At 43.5% G+C, this 21,414-nt stretch overlaps 2 protein-coding genes across 9 annotated transcripts in view; one reads left to right on the top strand and one right to left on the bottom strand.

Annotated features, from left to right (window-relative positions):
• CCDC148 (coiled-coil domain containing 148) overlaps positions 1-14,840 on the bottom strand; it is an 80,308-nt gene extending 65,468 nt beyond the window's left edge. For 4 of the 6 annotated variants that reach the window (XM_064514517.1, XM_064514522.1, XM_064514520.1 and 1 more), the window contains exons 1-2: positions 14,610-14,840; positions 11,276-11,377 (exon numbers count right to left, since the gene is read on the bottom strand). The gene's annotated coding sequence lies outside the window, so the exon portion shown is untranslated. Of the gene's footprint in view, positions 1-9,273; positions 9,358-11,275; positions 11,378-14,609 lie in introns of all 6 variants that reach the window. The other 2 variants (XM_064514518.1, XM_064514519.1) reach the window with 2 other exon arrangements.
• A 107-nt stretch (positions 14,841-14,947) lies between these two features.
• Positions 14,948-21,414, top strand: part of PKP4 (plakophilin 4) — a 101,695-nt gene continuing 95,228 nt past the window's right edge. The window contains exon 1 of one of the 3 annotated variants that reach the window (XM_064514513.1): positions 14,948-15,099. Coding sequence is in view for 1 of the 3 variants with exons in the window: in XM_064514512.1 (XP_064370582.1) it covers positions 20,879-20,939 (61 nt within the window). In the remaining 2 variants the exon portion in view is untranslated. Of the gene's footprint in view, positions 15,100-20,103; positions 20,125-20,863; positions 20,940-21,414 lie in introns of those variants that run through there. The other 2 variants (XM_064514514.1, XM_064514512.1) reach the window with 2 other exon arrangements.

Below are 21,414 nucleotides of genomic sequence, written 5' to 3'. Positions count from 1 at the left end.
TATGTAGTAGAAATATTGCTTACTTCATCTTGCATCACTATTTCACAAGAAGTATTGCAAGTGGTCGTGGGGCGGTAGTATAGTTTTTAACAAAAGCCATTGGATTTTGTATTTCAATATATCTGACACTGACTTTAAGCACTTTGCTCCTTTTGCTGTTGAAACTGTCATTAGAATTTTTGCATGTAAATATAAGATGCATAATATAACTTTAAAAGAATTTCTACTACGTTAATGCTCTCAGATCTCTGAGATCTGTTAGTTTCTCCTAGTTGTGGAATCAGTATTAAAATCAAATGGATATCAATTTGCAGTGAGATATAAGACAAATTTAATTAACAGCTGTGGATTAACTCTAACAGTGCTTGCTCAGCCTCTACCTCACAAGCCTCCTATTAGCTTCAGGTAAAATTTTGCACTGAATGAAGCCTCACCTTACAACCCAGACTTCAAATTTCATGATGAAAATGATTAATTTGTAAAATTTTGCAACTGTCTGAACTGCTAGACAGAGCTAATGAGTAAACAAATCCTGACATTGAAATTATCTGCCTGATTTTTTCCATATACTTATGTGTTTTTTTGCATCTGAAGTATTTAAAGAATGTGTCTGAATTCCAGCAAGACTTCTGCACCTTTAAAAAAAAATTCACCTTCATAGATTGCAGTGGAATAACTTCAGTTCACATACTTCTTTAAATCAAAAGAATTTAGCAATTAATACTCCTTAGAACATGAGTAGCTTGGTTTTGCTTGCTTACTTAGATATTCACATGATTTTTTTCATTTGGGATAAGTTTGTTTTTGTGAGCACTTTTAGCAAGCAGTTTATTAACAACCTTAAAATTCAGTTGAATCAAACAGACTATCTAGGATTGTGGTCAATCCATTTAATATTTGTGGCCAAATGATTAAGAAAAGATTCAGAAAGGCTGACATTTTACCATTTAAAGTTTTTAATTACTCTTCAGAATACAGTCACAAGGAAATTCGGGTACCATTCACAAAAGAGAGAAGGAACCTCCCTTCCTCATAAACACTGTATCCCAGTGTTCAGGGATCAAGAAGCATGAAGGAGGGAAACTTGGCTTTCTAATCCCCTGCGGCGTTTACCAAGCACTCGACTGCAGGGATTCCCACATGCTGTATGACTGTCCTATCCACAGGTATTAAGGGATAATCTCTTTTGAAGGTTTTTGAATAGTGTCTACTCCTCAGATCCAAGAATCCTAAACCAAAATGGTCATTTGAGTGTTTAATCCAAAACACTATCCAATTACTCAAATTAAAAAAGAAGGGGGGGGGTAAAAAAAATTTTTTTTTTTTTTTTTTTTTTTTTTGCTTAGCCCCAGGTTACTCGGTGTTTAAAGCAAAGGGACACCAGAAGCACCCCAGGACAACGGTATTATGAGGCACTGACTTTGCCTACAGTGCCCCACAAAGCTTTGACCCAAAGCAGGCAGGGCATGCAATGCTTAGCTTACCGATGGTGAGTGGCACCTATAAAGCTGTTAATGCTTCGTGTCCCCTAACACTGTGTCCTTCCAGAGGAATGCCTGGATGACTGCCTGCCCTAACGCTGCTGGAATACATGGTGCCAGCATGACCGTGTGCCCACACTGCAGACTGAAACTGGTTCAAGTCCAAGCTAACAGACAGGACCAGCAAAGGCCATCTTCCTCTTCATCCCGTGTTCTGCAACATGCTCCAAAGCCTGGGGTTGAGTGTAAGTTTTGTCCAGGTACTTCAGATGCAATGAAGTTTAAGCTCCGATTTCTTCTCAAAAGCAAGCAGAGACAGGCTGAAAACAGGACTAGCTCAGATATCTAAGAGCACTGAATAGACATCAAGCTACATCCTGTTTGAGTAACGCATGAGTGAAAGGACTGGTCAGGATTTGTGACTAATGGCAAAATCAGACTGATAACTTCCTACAAACAGAGCACCTTCCACCTCCACCTAGGCTACGATAAACAGGATGGAGTTTTTGCCGAAGATACTATCACCACGGAGCCCACAGCCTGCAGACTTAAGTAGCAGGGGAAGGGCAAGGGAGTGGTTGAGCTGGAGAACGAAGAATTAGATGACTCACCAGATTTGGTTATTACTAGAGATGAAGGAAAGTTCTAAAAGAAGGAAAAAAATGTTGCACTAGGGAGCTCTGCCAGTGAGCATTGTGTGTTGTACAATTGCATAGATGGATGTAAACTGCCTTTTCTAAGCATCAGCAATCCAAATCCATGTTTGACAGAATGAGCAGACTTTCCTACAAGACTCATATTCTTCACCCCCACTGTGATTTCCAAGCTGATTATATTCCTGCCTCCCCCTCCGAGTATGGGTTCCAGTTCTCTTGTACCTGGCCAAAACACAACAGCATGGGATTTAAAAATAGAGGTCAAGGTCAGGAATTACAGCTGCAAATAAAGACAAGGGGGATACCAGCTAACAGTTTCATTACTGCATCAAATCTTCAGTAGAGTTAAGATTCTGTTAGGTTAAATAAAAAAAAATCAGGCTACAGAGATATTTCAAAACGCTGAGTGATGTGAAAGCAGGATGACGCATTTACTTTTAGAAAAATAACTGCAGAAGTAGCTAACAACCTAGTGTCTCACCGACACTAGAAAGAAATTCTGTTCCTTTGCTATAGACAAGCCAGCCTTCCTCCTGCCTGCTTGTTTTGGTTTATTAGCATCCTATCCTACTTCCACAGGCAAACTTGGAAGGGGTACTACATGGTGACTCTCCTCTAACCTATATGAAGACTAAAGTAACTGACTGATGAAAAATAGGGAGTACTTGAAAACTTAAAGTAGGCTGGATCCATTGCACCCACATCTCTCCACACAACACTACAAAACCTTTCATTACTGTTGCATGCCCAGCTGTTGTGTCAGCCCCACTCTCACGTGTTTTGCAGATTGGGACCCATCAGCCTACTCTGGGTCTTTTTGGTCAGAAATGACAAGCTTCTTATAGCAGAAGAAACTTTGTCTTTTTTGAAAAATAACTATGGACACTAGTAAGATCAGCAGCAGCCTGGCTTACCCCTGCCCTTTTTCCCCCCCATTTGGCCGGTGTCCAACAGTCAATACCTCTCCTTGCTACTGACATGCTTTTGATATAATGTCAGCATTTTAACAAAACTTCACACACTTGCATTAGCTTCTACTCCTTTCAAAAGAAATCAGGAGAGCACATCTGAAGGAACAGAACCAATGTAAAACAAACAAAAATTTACTGGCCATTTTTCTGTAATTTTAGGGCTACCATATTTGATTAAATAAGAGCCTATTCCCTTCCAGCCTTTGTTTTTATTTTCTGCAGTGATGTCATACATCTGTATTTGATCTCAATTTTCTAATGGAAATTATTTTCTGATAGTACAAATTCAACATTATGACTTCTCTAAAACCCTGAAAATGAAGATGTTAAGATGGCATTGGAAAGGGCAAGATTTGTTTAAACCCGTATCTTGTCTTCAGTAACTAGAAAATATACCAAGCCAAATGGTAAAAGCAGCACAAGTTAAATTTACTTCTGCTTTAATACTGACACATCTAAAAGCCTTTCCAATACTTTCAGAGTTTGTCTAGGCCGGCATTCAGACACACTGCTCCGAGGCTTTGTTCAAACCTCCAAACAGCCTCTAGGCTAGACGCCCAGATGCACCTTAGAAACAAAAAGTACAAAAGATGAGACAGACATGGAACGGAGGCCTTTAAAACACAGAAAATGGCGTTCCTGAAGACTGCCAAGTCAGCCCCATCTACAGCCAGCCACGGCTAAACCTTTCAGTAAGAGTAAAAGCATAGGGTTACCCATCCTCTGTTTCTGTTCCTCTACTTCACTATAATGCAGAACTCTTCTTTGGATAATGACCAATATGACCTGTTAAATGTAGGATTATGCCCCCAATTCAACTAACACTTCAATGCATTCTTATCTTAATGTAAATACTAGTTTGTGCATGGGTTATAACTGAAATTCCTAAATATGGCGTTACCAAGAATTAAGGCGAGATCCTATTCCCTTTCATCTGCATAGAAATTAAACTCGACAAGTGTTAGTCAGCATTTCTGGAGCCAGCAAAGGCTGCTCAGTCTATCATCCACGCTCTGATACGTGCTGCTGGTGGTGATGACTCATGCACAGCCAAAGTCCCAATTCCACAAGCATGAGTAATTTATTCATATGAGTACTCTAAATGAGTTTAACCATTAACTTTAAAGGATCCTAGATTTCATTGCCTCAATTGAACACATCATTTACATGCCTAAATCTCTGCAGATCAGGCTACAAGTTCATCAGTTTTCCCTCAGCTAAATTGCTGTTATCAACAGGAGAGGAAAATTTCTGGGGAGGGGGTGGGAAGGTGTCTAATCATCTGGACATGCTATCTAAAATTTTCTGAGCACGATTTAAATCAGTCAAATTATTAAACATAAAATCAGTAATAAAAAGCCATATCATGTCTACACAAAATGCAATTTTAACAACATAGTCAGTGACAGTGTAATACATACTGGTATTTTGTGCAAATGAAGGTTGCTGAACTTCACAATAGCAAGTGTTACAGTTCTGTTGGCGTCTCAGGTAAGTTAGGAGTGGAGTATATATACTCAAAGATAAAAACCAAAAATGAACCACTGACCATATTCAAAATTTCTAATAGAACATCAATGGGAACTTTGACTACAGACTTGGGTGGATATATCTTCCCTCCACCACCCCCGAGTTTGTCAGGAACAAGTCCCTTGTTTTCAGGGTCTTTTGAATGTCTTGAGATTACCGAGATATGTTGCGGAAGTTTCCCTCTAGATTTTGATGTTTAAAGGGAAAGTTAATTGCTCGACTACTGCAAGTTTCCACACAAAGGAAAGCAACATCAACTCGGGGTTGCTGCAACCCTGTGATCCCAATTGTGCTTACGGAAAAGGAACAGAGAATCACTCAGTTGTATGACAAGGATTAAACGACAAACAAATAACCAACTTTATCCCTTAATTACATCCATTCTCTTCTGCTACTTCAACTAACTATCTGCCAATGACACCCATTTACGACAGTTTAATCTTAAAGTGCTACCAGTAGACAAACATCCTTTCCCCAGGAAAGGAAACGTGCAGTACAACAGTTTTATCACCCAGTGTCAAAACAGTTGCTAGAGAAGTCCCATAGTCTAAGCATCATTTAAATTTGCATTCTTTAAAGAACGAACTATAGATCTGTTTGAAATAACAAAGTCAAATACTGCACATCACAAAAAGGCACAGGGGCCTTTTTGTCTATGATAATCTCATTACTTCCTAATTAAGTAAAACTTAATCCAAAATAGGAAGATCAAGTTATATAACATTTAGAACTGCCAGCTTCATGGAATACTCGTCACATTGCTAGAAAAAAAAAAACCAAACACACTCATCTGAAAAAAAACAACACTCATCCTTCTATTTCTTTGAATATTTTAAGTGGCAAATCCAAGATAAAATAAATTCAAAACCCATTTCATCCAGAAAAAAAATGCAACGATCAAATTAAAGAAAGGAAGGAAGTCAATTTTTTAAAAACTGACAGGGGACAAAAAAAGGTAGGAACTGAAGTTTCCCACATCCGCCAAGCAATATTGACTTGAGCGAGTCAGCTGGGATTTTGTTCTGTTTTTTGTTTTGCCTGTTTTTTGAACAAAATCCATACAAGCCATGTTCACTGACCAGATCCATGGCCTATGGATTTCCAAGTTAGCCAGCTGCGGACTGTACAGCTGCCAGTTTCAAAGTTTAATGGATAATATAAGAAGTTTGAAGAGTTTAATTTTTTTTAATATATTAAATAAATGTTCCATCTAGCTTCCTATTCATTAACGTATAATAAAGTTAAAAAATAAACAATATGCTTCAATATATTCATTTCATGTTTTACTATAGGACATTAACCTAAGTTCTATATTATAGCATCCTACAATTTTCTCCTTTATTAAAGAAATAAAAAATGTATGATAAATTGACCTTTAACTGTCTGACTCAAAGTATATCTGCTTATTCAGTAGCCTACATGGAAAGTAGGGTTTTTTTGTGATGGTGCACTGAACAACTTATCACTCTGCTGCTCTGGCATCCATCAGATAAAATGCTTAAATCTACATTATTCATTTAGCACAAGAGAAGTAAAGACACTGTAATAGGAAAAAATGTTACTACCTGCATTACAAAGTATCCTGGCTTTGCCTTGACACTTTCTTTCTAATAAGGTAAAACAAAGCCAAAGCAGTAGCTTGAGACCCTATCAACAAATTGGTGCAAGTGGAACAAAATGTTGCAATTTAATTATCTCTTAAAGCTCACTGGTTTTGGATGAAGCATTTCAGCCACCCACTTAAAACTGGTATTATACTCTTTTTTCCAAGCTAGAAAAGATCTGATTTATATGAACATGAGACTAGAAAACTATACAGAAAAGTATTAAGGTAAGTAATTTCCCTGCTTAGGGTTTCTTTGGTTTAGAGCACTAATGAAATCATGCTACAGGTCCAAAATTTGACCTGCTTTCTAACTGCTAAAATGAATCAGAGAAACTCTTTTTGCTTCTACATAACTAAACATTTAACTTGATGGTTAAATAAATAAATAAAGCAATCACTTTGGTAGCTCAAGAAAAAAAAATCTTTGCAATCTCTATAACAGAGGGCTCCTAGAGCTGTTCGAGGCACAGCACTACAGATTAAGCACTGCACAGATTTGTTATTTCAGATATTGTTAAGATATTTAAAAAAGTCAGGTTAGCCATAGAGATCATTCCAAAATGCATGAGAGAAAAAAAATCTGTCTATTTTTTATATATAAAGTTTTACAGCTCTTTTTCCTCCCATGCATTTAAACTTCTCTTGAAGACTCTTGCTCTGCAAGATAATGGCCATTCTAGTCCAGCTGCTTGCGTAAGCTTAAGCGCACCAAAACAAAGCACTTCATAAACTGGGGTCAGCATTAAATATCATTTACTACAAAATTCTTGATACTATACAAGTACATAAGGGAAAGTGATTCTATTTCTAAGAGAACTGCTGTATATAAAAAATAAAAATAAGTGACTTCATGCACAAATCCTGCATCCTACTCTGAGACATGATATAATCCCATGATTCAGCCCTCCCTAATGGGCCACACTCACTGCTGCTTTTTAGCTTTTTTGCTGATTTCGCTGGTAACAAGCCAACCCTGGTAAGAAAGCAAAAGAGCAAACTGGAGGCTTTTGTGGAGGTTATACCGCAGGTCCTCCTAAGGTCAGAGGCATGAAGCTGCTACTGAAATGGGGGACTCCCAGCACCTGTAAGGACAAGGAAGCCCGGCTGCCTGAAGTGTCACACCGTGGTGTGACTTCTGCCACAGGAGTTGACCAAAAGGGAGAAGAGGAGCAGGAGGCAGCTCAGTTAACTTTGCAGCTCACAGCCTGGGGACAGACCACTCGGCAAGGCGGTAGTGAACCAACACCGGCTGAAGGCTTGGCCCTCAGGTGACTCACTTTGGAAAGTGATGATGAGGTGCTCTAGATTAATCACGGCACCTGGCTACCAGATGATGACCCTGATGTGGCCTCTCATATGTAACCTGACCATATGTTCCTCCAAAGAGGCATCTTACAGTCGTGCAGTAGCGATACAGCAAACTGATGGCACATCTCTACCTAAGAGAAGTGCCCCTTAGGCCTGTGGTATGGAAAGAACCTATAGCCACACGCTGTGCTTAATGCTTCATTGCCACCCTCACTAGTAACACATTTCTCTTCCTCCCAGGGACAAACTCCCTTCTCAAAAACAGCCTTTCCACCAAGAATACCTGAATATAAGGACGCCTCCTCTCCTCACAAGCAAGATTTGCCACTTGTAGGTTTGTTGTAGGCATGTCTCTTTATCCTTTAATACACAGTGCTTGATCATATGTAACTTGCTGAACCAAACAGGCAATGGTCTCATCATACACAGTAGCTGTAAGAGGACTTAGCTAAGTTGTAATGCCATAGGCAAACTGCTCTTACAGAAAGTAAACGTAGGCCTCCTTTTTCTGGGAACAGGTTACAACCGTGCAGCAGGCAAGGATTTAATTGCAATTACTTTTTAATATGAGACAAGAGACAGGCTGACTGTACTACAGCTATTTCCAGGACAGATTCCATGCAGGGCCAATGGAAGAAGCGTGTGGTGTTACAGGAAGGGATATACAGCTGCCTTGAAGGAGCTGTAGCAGAACAGTGGGTCCTTTAACAGGCATCACAGTTACTAGACCATCAGATTCTAAAATAATCAATACCAAGTAGCAGCAGAAGTTCAACAGAAGACAGCTAAAGCAGCTCAGGATATGCAGAATCCCACAATTTACTCTTAAAAAAAAATTGCTTACAGATGACTGGATTTAAAAAAACCCTGTATAATATATCTAAACTGCTATTGTCAAATCACAGCCCCATTGCCCTTCTGAAACTGAACACTGTGTTTTCATTTCCAGTGCTGCAAACTGCACGGCTAGCAAGATACAGTTTTCACAGTCACAATAGTTCTATTTTCTTTGGCTATCTGAAGCCCAAATTTCTCAAAGCTTCAAGGGAAACAGAAGTCCTTTTTTTTGTTCCATATAATGAAACAGAATGAACATTTCCATTTTACAGAATGAAGCACCTTTTGCCACATGTTCCTGCCTTTGTTCTTGCCTTCTGTGTAGTATTTTAGATGAAAGCATTTCCCCCTACCCCATTTTCATGCTAGTTTTCTTACTGCTGTTTTTAAGAAAAAGCTATGTGGAAGAGCTCACTGCCCCCTTGCAGGAGGCCACATCCCCACAGCTCTGCTGACAGACCAATTTATGTATGCATTCCTTAATCAACTTCAGGCAGGAGTCAGCCAGCTTAGTTTAAATGGATAAATAAATAGATAGATTTAAATAGACAGTATGAGGCTGCAGATCTACTTCATCAGTGCTTCAAGGACATATGATTGTGTAAATGGCTCCTACCTCCCTTGGCCAAGATACTCTTCTCTATTATATCCTACCAAAACCCACAGCTTTTCAGTTGTGATGAGTCACACATTCAAGGTCATATGAAAAAGCAATTCTGCAACAGTCCTCTCAGAGTTTAACAGATCCCTTCTGAAACCCAGCTTAAGCCACACAAACAGGGCTAGTAACTCGTGGGGAAAGAGGAAGCTGAGGAAGTAGGACCTTTTAACCCAGCACTTGCACCAGACTCCACAACACAGAACCTTCCCCTTAGCTCTCCTACCTGATTTTTGCCTGACAGTGACAAGGAACTCCTCCCACTGGCACAGCTTTATGCAGATAAGAACATTTGTCTGCAGTCTAGGACCTAGCAAGAGAGAGGGGCAGATAATTCACAGGATTTAGTCCTGACAAAACCTGCAGTGACTTCTATTGGTGTCATTTTGTACAGCTTTTGCCATTTCTGCTAAGTCAAATTTGTAGAGTTACATGCAGGGAAGCATTTGGTACACCTCCATTTTTAATTAATGTAGAACGCTGTCTGATATCACACTACAAAAACAGAACATGTTTGTCTGAAGCTTCTCATTTACAACCCTTGGAAGTGCAGAGTCCATAAAAATAAATTCTTCTTGCATATGCATTTTGTTGCCTCTCTATGCATAAGGATCTCATGATTTCACTTCAAAATTCTGCATCCCTACTCTGATAAGAAAGATAATTTGGCAACTTTCTCAACACACAAAATTTCCAGGCCACAAATATGGCCTAATAAGGAGATGCGTAGTGTTTTGTTCAGCTGGAGAATCACAGCAGTCAATAGGAGCAGAACTTCACCTGCCCTTGAGCAGGTACCTGCATTCTTCAGAGGGCTTTGGGGTGTTTTTTATGTTTGCTTGTTTTGGGGTCTTTTTAAAGTGAAACAACTGTACCAAACAAACAAATAGGCTGCTAGTTTCCCCAGAATCTACTTACAAGCTTAAGATCTGAAAAGCCACAGACAGAACAACTGCTAATTGCTTTTTTCTTTACAGAACACCCCACTTGGCTTCTCCTCACATCCCCTCACCAAATTATCCATTTGGCAGCTGCTGCTGAGCACCCCAGTTTTGTCAGATGCAGTAACACTCAACAACAACCCTGACTTAAAGGTGCACTTGTATGATGAAGCCCTGTTTTCATAATTTGCTGGCTTCAGCAGCAAAGCTTATGTCAGTTGTTCCTGCCCTCCCACTGCACTACACTACCTCATCAATATCAACAAAACCATTCATGGTACCATACCGTAAACTGGACCACCATATCAATACAGGATTTTTTTAACCAGAAAGTGCTACTTTTTCTTAAACCTGAATCAACTCAGCAAGTGAGTTTATATGGTGGTCCAGTAAGCTGTCAGCCCTCAAACCTGTTTTGCTCAAACAGGTACCCAGGTCAACACACTTTACATTGACTGCTGCCAAAGAAAAGGTTCCTCTGTCCTTGGCTACTTACATATATATTAGTGTAGGCATTAAAAGCAGAAACAGTGCACTGCATGAGAAAATTGATCAAGCTTTTTTTTTTTTAAGAAAAAAAAAAAGTGCATTTTGGAGAGGTTTCTGGAGCAGTTCTCAGGTGGATCAATTTTCTAATCTAGCTCACTGCACAGTTGCAGGATCACAGTTGCCAGCACAAAGAAAGCTGGAGAGAGATGACAGGGTAGAACTGCCCCTTTCCTTGGCAGCTGGGCTTGGGCCAGATTAAAGCGGCTGTGTAATCAGAGCCCTGGTGATCATGCTCAGCACTTTGCAGGATTTAGATTCAATTGTTCGTACTTGATACTTCAAAGTCACAGAGGGAAAAAATGATGAAAATGCAAATAACTTGGCAGTATCCAAATAGTTTTCCTCATATTTAATTTTTTTTTTTTTTACAGGGAAAAAGAAACACAGAACCAAATAAAACCTATACCCATGACAGAGCAATAATTTTGGATGCCACCATCTGAAACTGTGAGCATTTCTGTAAAAACCCTCCCTGAAACAGCAAAATATCAGTCTATTCTATGATATTAGACTTCAGAAATGCACCTATTAGGTGCAAACACTTCCCAAATCAACAATAAAAAAAGAACATTTTCTGCTTTTTAAAGCAATGAAATTATAGTTTACAAATTACCAAAATCAATTGTATCATGATTGACAGAGTTACTGTGACATCAACACAATGGCTTGCAATAACTTTTGAAACCAAATGGCAGGTTTTAATGAGGAAAAAAAAACTGCACACATCTAAATAATTACCCTTGTGAACGCTAAACAGCTGCTCATTTGTTTAGTTAGCCTGCCATGAGCATCACTCTCCCCTCCAATCACATTTTTCTTCAACCTTTGCAATTTCAGCACCTGTAAGAGATTACAGATAAAATAAGTACCAACAGACAGGGGTGGGTTTTTTTTTTTTGGGGGGGGGGGGGGCGCGCAGCACAAAAGGCAACACTGGTTTTGTGACTGATATTTATCTTCATAATACCACATTTCCTAGGAGTGAGTCTTCTGCATCTGCAGTTCCTGCTTCCTTACCCACAGCTACAGCAGTACCTGTATGCTTACATCAAATGAAAAAGCCTAGGTAATCTTGCAAATAGAGAAATAATAGCTAAAATTAAAGCTAGGCAGAACAGTGTTCTGCAAGCAGTGTGAACATCTGTGGAATAACAACGAACTAGACTCTAATTTAGATTAATTTCAGGATAGATTAAAAGAAGCAGAAAAACATATTAATGATTTGGAAGACTGAAGGAGCACAGCAACAGCAGCAAAAACAACCAGCAAATACTGTTAATAAATTGCCTGTCTAAAATGCTGGAAAATGAGCAGAATCCTTTTAACAGATCAGATTTAAGGCTCATAAGAAACCAGGAAGATTCAGAAGGAAAACATGCCATCAGATTTTTATAAGATTTGCAAACATAATGGAATCAGTGCTTTCCAAATGGCACTGAGAATTGAAAAGTAAAAATCATCTTACTGTCAAATCAAATCCTGAAGAAAGTGAATAAACAGAAACAGTACTCATTTGTTGCTGATGCTAAAATTCATAAAATGTATTTAACAAAGGATATTATTAACTAGTGGAATTAGCTATCAAAAGAATCACTACATAATGCAGCTCTTTGCATCTTCAAGTTGAGATTGGGTGCCTTTTCATAACATATTTTGTCATATTTAACATATATTGGGCTCAGTACAGGGGATAAATGGGTGGGAACCAATGGGCTGTGAAACACAGGAGTTAAATTAGATAATGTAGTGGCTTCTCTGGATGCTAAGAAAAAGCTATGAATGCCTAATATCAGATTGAATGAAATCTCAAATCCTCAGTGACAGTCACTCAATATACTTGCAAATCTGAAAGAACCTCAAAATATTATTTTTAAATTCTTTGTGCCAAAACAAGCCAGCTCAAGATCACCTTCTTTAGTGGGCCGGAGAAAACAGTCTTAGATGCATGACTCAAAGCCATTTAAAGAAATCGCATCCTGCCCCAGCTGCAAACTCGGAGTGAACTCGCAATGCACGGCTCTGCAGGGACACGGGGCACCAGTCTGTCCCGAATAACACTGAAGGTTACAGCTGTCCACCTGGAACTGCCCAGAATCTGGACAGCCTGGAGATGGCACGATGTCACCTTCCACGTCCTGCCAGTGGTCTGTGCCGTCTGTATTCACAACACGAAGGCTCAGATATAGTTCACTTTGCAAGGGCAGGCAAGTAAGCCTCTTTTTCTAAAAGCTGTTATATGTGGAAGCTAAGCCAAAGTAATAATATCCAAATTATAGGTTAAAAACAGTTTAGACTGATTCAAATTTGATTTAATTAATCCAGTACGCCTTTAGTAGAAGCATGCCTGCTAATAATGAAAGCTGTTCATCTCATAGGCTCTTTGCTTTCTCCTCCCTTTCTTCTAGGTCTACTTCTTCTGATTCCACACTTTATTCTTATTTTCTTGCTCTCCTCCTTTTCTCTTCTCTTACTGCTTACCTTATTTCACCCTTGTTCCTCTCTGTTTTACTAAGCTTTGGCTGTTATTCCCTCTTGACTCATGTTTCCCATCTCCTAGAAGCAGGCCACACCATTCTGGCCTGGTAGCGTTTTATACCCACTTAATGCAATGTGGATAATGAGATTTTCAGGCAGTGAGGAATCAAGACCCCCATTAACTTCTGCCAGGTGGAAAAGGTCTGGCAAACAACCATATTGCAGTAGCACCTACTGTACTAGTCTGTACAGTGACAATGAATATTTTAGAGATTAAAAGTTAAAGCTGTGCCATAATCAGTTGCCAGGGGTAACAGGTTACATTCCAAGTCGGAAATACATGCATTTTGAGTTTATAGGCGACTTTCCACTTCAGCTGTCTCTCACTTCCTAATTGCAGTTCCTTTCTGCACAGGAGGTAAATCAGGCTGTAGTTCCACAGGTGGTGGCAGTACTGATTAAACCACTGCAGAGCTGCCACATGCCCCTACGCCAACCTAAAAATTTGTGTATCCCATTGCATATGCACTTAAAAAGTTATTTTTCAGCTGGATTCCTACACAAATCAGCAGGGGGAGGGGTTGAACGAGGCAGCCTCTTAAACCAGCACAGCTACCCGAGTTCCTCACTAAATTACATCCTAAATCCAGGCTCACCTACAGGAGAACATCACTACCAGTGCTGGAGCCCTTTTAGTGCGCTAGACAAGCATCAGGATGTGGTAAAAAGGCAAAAGCGCGGTAGAGTGAAGCAAGACTACATGCGTTTCTGGGTAGGCTCAGGCAGCAATTCAGTCTTGGCTTCTTTTAGCTGTTTGCAGCATCAACACTGCATTGGCAATAAAGTTGCACTATGTAAAAGCAGCAGACTGGGAAAAAGCAAATGGTGTCAGTCAGAGAACCAGGCGCTGTGTTTTGGACAGCCACATCACTCAAAAAGCAAGGAGATCAGATATTTGCCAGGCCCCTCTCAGATCTTTACAAATCTTTACAGTCTCCGGCCTTTACAATGTTTTTCCCCCTGAAACCGTGGGGTGACATTTCTTCTCTCCAGATGCAGTTCCCTGTGCCACGGCCAGGGCTAGGCCCGCAGCAGGCGCTCCAGAAGGGAGGCAGTTTCCCGGCAGAGCAGGCACTGCGTTTCCTTACCCGTAACGGGCACCTGGCGCCCGCCCTCGCCGCGAGCACCGCCACGGGCCGCGCGTCCCCCCGGGAGCCTCGCGCTCCTCGGCGCTACCCGCCGCCGGCTGCGAAACGCCCGACACCAAACCGCGAGCCGCGCCGGGCCCAGGCGGCGCCGACCCAGGCCCCCTTCCCGAGGGGCCGCAGGCTGAGCGCGAAAGGCCGCGGACGCGACGCGACGCGAGCGGCTGCTCCAGGCACCGGAGTGGCGGCGCGGCGCGGGCGGACCGACAGCGAGCAGCGGCACCGCGGCTGTGAGCCGACCCCGCCGGGCCGGGCCGAGTGGAGCGGAGCGGGGGGCGCCGGCAGCCCCGGGCCGCCCCCTCCCTCCCGCCCGCCCGCCCGCGCGCGCCGCCGCAGCCCCGCGGGGGCCATTTTGCGGCCGGGGGCTCCCACCGCCCCGCGCCCGCACTTACCGCGAGGAGACGGCGCGGGAGCCGCGGCGGCAGCGGGAGACGGCGCGAGACCCCGCGCGCGGCGGCTCCCCGGGAGCGGATCCCTGAGAGCGGATCCCTGAGAGCGGATCCCCGGGAGCGGATCCCCCGGCCCTGCCCGGCCCCGCTCGCGCCGCGCTGAGGGAGCGGCGGCCCCTTTCCCTCAGCCGCCTCACGGCATCGGTAACCGTGGCAACCTCAAGTCGCGCGGCCATTGGCGGGTTTAACGCGAGGCAGCGGCCAATGGGGCGCCGCCCCGGCGCCCGCCCGGCCAATGGGCGCGGGGCGCAGGGCAGGGCGCCGCGCTGACGTCGCCGGCGGGGCGGGGGAAGCCAGGCGGAGCGGGCGGCGGGGCTCGGCGGCGCCGGCGCCGCCACCGCCACCATGGAGACCCCGGGCTAGGGCCGCCGGGCCCGGCGCAGCTCCCCGGCCGGGCCGCGCCTGCCGCCGCCGCCGCCGGCCCCGCCGCGCGGTGAGTGGGGCGGGAGGGGCGGGGGGGCCGCGCGGAGGGGAGCGGCGGCCGGACGGGAGCGGCCCCGCCGCGCTGCCCCGCGGGGGCGGACGGAGCCGCCGGCCTCGCCTCGCCTCGCCTCGCCTCGCCTCGCCTCAGCGGAGCGCGCGCGCCGCGGCAGGTGCGGCCGGGCCGGGCCCGAGCGCGGGCAGCGCGGCCGCCGCGGGGCACCGTGGCGCGGCGCGGCCCTGGGGCAGGCGGAGCGGGCCCGGCGCCGCCAGGTGGGCGCCGCGGGGCGGGGAGGGGAGGGGAGGGGAGGCGGCGCGGGCCGGGCCGGGGCTGCTCCGCGCGGGGCCGGGGCGCGGCGGTGCTGGGGCGGTGCTGGGGCGCTCGGGCACAACAGCCTCCGCGGCGGGCGGGAGCGCGGGGCCGGCGCCGGTGACCCGGTGTGTGCAGCGCCGAGCGCCCGGGCAGCGCGGCGGGTGCCGCGGAGGGTCCTGCGCGGGCGGACGGGGCGCGGCGGCGGCGGGGAGAGGGGTCGGCGGCGGGGCTCGGTGCAGGCGCCGTGGGCAGGGGCGAGGCAGAGCCTTGCGGGAGCCGAACCCGGGCGGCTTCAGCAAAACTGGCACCGACGCGATCGGAATTAGCAAAGAAGGCAGAAATCCCACATGCCACAGAGGAGCGTGTTTCAGGAACTGGGTGCTTTCTGGCCCCTTTCCCCTCCCAGCTCACCCTTCAGCACGTCCACAGATCTCGTTAAGGAACCCTGTATTTCTGCTGTGCGTATGTTCGGTCGACGGACCTTTGTACCTATTTTTTTAATCTCCTGCTGCTTGTTAATTTTATATTAGTCATTGCCTGCAGATTTGGCTATTTGAAGGAAAAGGTGCGGTGAGATTTGCACCGGGGTAGTGTTTTATTAACTAGCTTTTCAGTCTTTCAGCATTATCAGTGTTTTGATAAATCGTAGTTTCAAGACTGAGAAGGCAGGGGTAGATAAAGCTTTTCCCTATAACTAAAATGTTGTATTTTCAGGGTAAAAGTACCAAATAATGCTGTCTCCTGAGATAGGAATATTGTTACCTACTAAATATATTTGTTTAATTTCTTGACATATACTAATTCAGTTTTGTAGGTTATATTTAACATGGTGGGGAGGGTGATTTGGGGACAAAAGCTTCTCGTTGGCTTTAACGTGCTGTAGTATCTTGGTTAGATATTAGAATATCAAATGAAAAATTAGCGTAATTTGTCTGTGAAAAGACAGATCATAGTAGCTAATTTTGCCTAAAGTCATTGTAAAGTGCTACCTTGCTGTTGAAATAAGCTACTATTAATATTTTTAATTTAGGTAGACAGCTGCTATAGTTAGACCTTTTCCAGTAAAAATGATGTCTGTCCTTTCATCTCGCTAAATGTTAAGGATAAGTAGCAGTAATGGTAATAGACGTTCTGCTATAAAACAGTTGGAGAAAACTTCTTGAGAGAATATTCTTCTATAAGATGGGAGAATTCATTCTGATTTCTCTTAAGATGTCAGAAACATTGCCTCCCTTTCCATGTTTGCTTTTTTATTCTTTTTATTGGTAACCCAAGGTCTGTTTATGATGGATGGATGAATTCAGTCACAATGTAAACAAGGAAGGTGGTAGGATGCATTACTTTTGTCCTAGCAGCTCCATGTACTAGCAAAATACCATTCAAAATGCCTCTTGAAGTATACTTTATATTGAGTTTTAGCACGTGCAGTGTAAAAATAACTAGCCTTAAATAATAGGGCCTGTCAAGTATTTGGTATAGGAAATCTGCATGGTTTGTGGAAGAAACTGCATGGTAACAAACAGGAAACCTAAATAAGGACTTTGTTTTCTTCTGTTTCCCTTTATGTAGATTATTTGAATACGTTTATAACACGTGAAATGCTAAAGAAATTTCAGAAGATGGTACTCTGCAAGTACCGTGTTAATTTCTGTTCAGTACCATACTGAAAAGAAACAATTTCTGAAAGCATTTCTCCGATATTCTTTTGTGTTGCCCGAAAGCACTGCCTAGTTCAGGGATCTCCGTAAGCATAACAGAGTTACTGTTATCGACAGTAACTGCATTTATTACCAGAATGTCATTGCTGTAACGTGGTGAGGAAAAGACCCCAGAAAAGCAAGCAGGGTTAGTGATACGTTTCTGGAAAAAAATACGTAGGGGTCCGTTATTAGCAGTATTTTGTATTGCTCTCATCAGTCGTTTACTTTTTTGTTATTTTTAATCAAATTACTGACTTTAGGTTAAAATTAAATTCCTCTGTATGAGAAGCTGCACTTCTAAGTAGCTTATGAGTTAGTTAAACCAGAGCAATCTGCGTGTGCAGGCAAGCTTGCAAATAGTAAGCAAAGTTTTAGTTAGTGTTTTATGATAGAGGAACCCTAATTATGACCTGGGACCCTATTTTGCCAGGCAATCCGTGCGTATATTCCCTTTCTTTGAGGACCTCGGTGTTTTTTTGAGTCCAGATGTTGTGGACATACAGAAAAACGGGGTGAAAGGCTGCTGAACTAATGAATTTAGAACAGTAACTTCTTTTGCAAGTATTTGATGGGAAGCAAGTTGCAAGAGTTGCTGCAGAAAGAAATTGTTTTCTTCTCTTGTATAAGAAGCATATGAACATCTCCTGAGTAACTCACATTGGTGCCGCTCAAAATTCGGGAATTTTGATGATTTTTTTTCTTTGGTGAGAGGGGAGTGGGTCTGCTGTAAATAAGATAGGACATGCCAAATTCATAACAAGTTGCTGTCACTGCAGAAGTAATCTGAACTGGTTTAAACTGGGAAAAAATGGAGCTAGCGTAGCTTTGCGTATGTGTGAATACAAAGAGACTTGGGGTTTTTTTTGTGGGCGTGATTTGTGGATATTGCTTACTACGCTTGCTGTTTTGATTTGGAATATCGCCAGCAGCAACACAGTTCACATAGTCGTGGATGTGGACAGTAAATACGCAACAGCAGCTGAGTGTGTTCTGCCCGCCTGCAGAAACAGCCGCTTTTACTACAGGCAGGTGCTGGGGTCGTACCGCCGAGCTTGGGGTGACAGACGTGCGCCTCAGAGTCGACGGCGTCGCCAGCGCTGGCCTTGGCGCGGGAGCAGTTCTCTGGGCAGCGGTCTGCAGCTTTTCTGGTTCTCGGCTGCTTTCCCGAGGCCTGCGGTATGTGTAGGTTCATTGGATAACTGTGCTGTGTTCTTACTCGAGTGGCAGAGCAGTATGTTCGTGTTTGGGGGAAGATTGCAAAGGAAGGGAGAAGGTGAATGAGGACAGCCGAAAGCTGCCTCCGATGACCTTCCCGAAGCTTTTGCTCGCACAGAAGAACATAGCAGATTTTTGTCAGTTAAAATCTTTGCAACTGGCTTCGCTTTTCAGATCTTTCCTCTGTTCCCGCTCGCGGCCTCTTTCTCCTCCTGCCCTTCGTTGCTGCTCATCCTCCTCCCAGGGAGGAAGAGGCACGTGCGTCGCGGGGAGAACGAAAGACTCCTTCAACCTCACAGTAGATGAACGCTTCTTTTAATAATAAGGGACCCAACAGTAACATGAAAAGGAAAGGCTTAAGGAGAAAGTTGCTTTTAATGGCACCTTGCTGGGTTTTGAGGGCTTTCCCGGCAATGGAAACGAGCAGGGGCCCTCCTTCCCAGCCCTCCCGCGCTCTGCGGGGCTGGGCGGGTGTCCGTGTCCCGGGCTGGGCAAGGGGACTTCTCCTAGGGCTCGTCACCCCGGGGAACCCCTGCGCCAGCCGCCCTCCCGCTTCCTGAAAAGCAGTTTCTCATGTTGCACACCGCAAGAACATAATTCCCTGAACCAGTTCTGCCAGTTTGCTGCCTCCCATTTCTTTGCTGTCCCTGGACACTCGAGGAGTGAACAGTAAGTACAGAAGCGGCAGTTAAAATCGTCTGTGGATAATTTCCGTGGTTATCTTTCCACTCCATTTAGTTGCACCCTTCTCTCAAAGGCAAATAAAGACAACACCACTTTGTGGGAAACTGGGAAAAAAGTATTCTTACTGTTTCAGTGTTTTTAAGCAAGATGGCTTTTTAACAGGAATTAAAACAAATAGGCATACTTTTACTGCAGGCATGCTTTCCTGCTATCTTTGCTTTTTTGCTCCAAATAGCTAAATAAAATACATTTTCCTATTAACCAAATTTTAAATACCGTACTTACAAAAGGAAAAGAAATTACTATTTTTCTCCTAGGTGTCTCCATGACCATCTCTAACAAATCTTTTTTTTTTTCATTTTTTAATTTATGTAGCATTATACAAAGTCCCTACCTAGCACTTGAAATTGGAAGACCAGCCAACTTCCTATTTATTGGGGTTTTTTTAATTATACTCTTATTTTAGTGGATAAAATAAAACTGAATTGTTACTTTGAGAGTGATTGATCCGTTCTTGAAGGAATGATTAAAAATAAGGCTTTTTTTCCCTGAGTGGCAGGGCCTCTGCTGGTAAAAGGCATGCTAACTGAGTGTTCCACCTGAAATGTCTCTTTCTATGAGCATTAAATCAAAATTATTCTAATATTCTGATCAGTATTTTGGTTATTAAAGGGAGAAAATAATTCCACTGTAAATCCTTTGAAAGTGTACAAGCTGAAACTTGCTTTCTGCAGCACAGCTCAGTTGGGGGGGGATTTTTAATGTATTTACTGTTTATGCAACCATGGGGCGGCAATTATGGGCAGTTAGTAAAATTTACCCTTTAGCTATTGGATCCGCCGAGCAGCTGTGTCAGGGATTTTGCGTAGGCCGTGTAATTGGCTCGTCTCTCCTGTGCGCCGGTTTGGTGCATAGGTGTGCAGAGCTCCCCGTCCTCGCTCCTTCGGGAGCGCGGTGCGTGGCGGGGCGTTCAGCGGAGCAGCTCTGCCGGCGTCCGCGCTGCCCGTGCCCTGTGTCCTGCTTCCAGCTGCACCCGGAGTGGCACGGAGGCTGGGGCCACCTCCAGGGCAGTGGGGGCCGGAGGGAGGGTGTCCTGGAAGGAGGTGAAGGAGTTCGGTGCGAGAAGGTAGGAGCACTTTTCCTGGTGCCAGGCAGGGTAAGAGGTGGTAGAGGTCTGGGGAGGACGCGAGGAAAGGGAGGAGCTGCGCGGAGCAGCGCCAGACATTCCAGTTTTCTTAAATGACATTCAGCTACAAAGAAACGGGGAACAGGCATTTGAAAAATCTTCTTTTTATGTTTGTTTGTTTTGGTGCGAAAAGCTTTTCCTCTGTGTATCATCATCTCACTAAGGTGCATAAGTGGTGTGGAAAGCCTTAAGGTGTCACCCCATGCTATACTACTTTTTGTTTTTTCTTTTAATTTTCGTAAATGTACTTAATAACTTTCAAACATTTGCTTTACATATGTTCAAATAGAAATGATCTAATCCATATCTTAATTTGCTATGAATGATTTTTTTGCTTATGCCATCTCTGCTAGAAATATAATGCGGATAGGAGACTTTCCAATTTGTTATGGATTTCTGTCCTCTTCCTGCCAAAAACATTGCAGCAAAGAGTATTCTTTTAGCATTCTTAAAGGAAATCTTCAATTCCAAAAACCTGTTCTATGTCTTCTTGTATCAGCAGAATTTTCTGTTATCGTATAAAACATGAAAATTCATGTATTCGTGTATCATGAAGGTAAATCTAATTGAAAATTAATAAACTCGTCATCATTTTCATTAGCCTGTTCTGGTGGAATACAGGTACTAAAGCTTGCTCACGTATTTCAGCACGACTACAGAGACATAACATGCCTGTGACGTGGTCAGTGCATAGATGCCCTGTCTTCTTTGCATCGTTTGGAAACTCAGTTGCTGTTGCACTGCAGGGGCAGGAGGTACGTTCCTAGATAGTTCCTTCTGGACTGGTCTGTGCATACAAGGCTAATACTGGAATCTGTTACCTAATCTGCTGAAATTCAATAGAATATCTTCATTTAGGATGAACTCTTTTACCTTGTAATGACCTTTTTTTTTTTTTCTTTTCTTTTTTTTTTTTTTAATATTACTGGTTTTAAAAGAATTCACTCATCTTTGAAACAATGCAATGTGAGACAAATGGTAACTCCTTCACTTCCATGTCAGCGGACATGTGACATGTTTAAAAATGGAAGTGTTTCACATCTTCCACAAAACCAAGATATTGTATAATGTAGTTGATTTCAAGGGTGCCCAAACAAGTGAAGTCTCGGAGCGTGAGCAGGAAAACTTCTGTATACAAACATTATATGCCGAATACCAGTGTTCACTGTCTTCTGCAGATTCCTGCTCAAGTCTTGAATGATATCTAGAGTTGACTATAGAGACAGATCT

The sequence above is a fragment of the Dromaius novaehollandiae genome, chromosome 7, assembly GCF_036370855.1.
Source record: "Dromaius novaehollandiae isolate bDroNov1 chromosome 7, bDroNov1.hap1, whole genome shotgun sequence".
Lineage (NCBI taxonomy): Eukaryota > Metazoa > Chordata > Aves > Casuariiformes > Dromaiidae > Dromaius > Dromaius novaehollandiae.
Note: the sequence above shows the minus strand (reverse complement) of the source record. Positions and strands in the feature narration are given on the sequence as shown.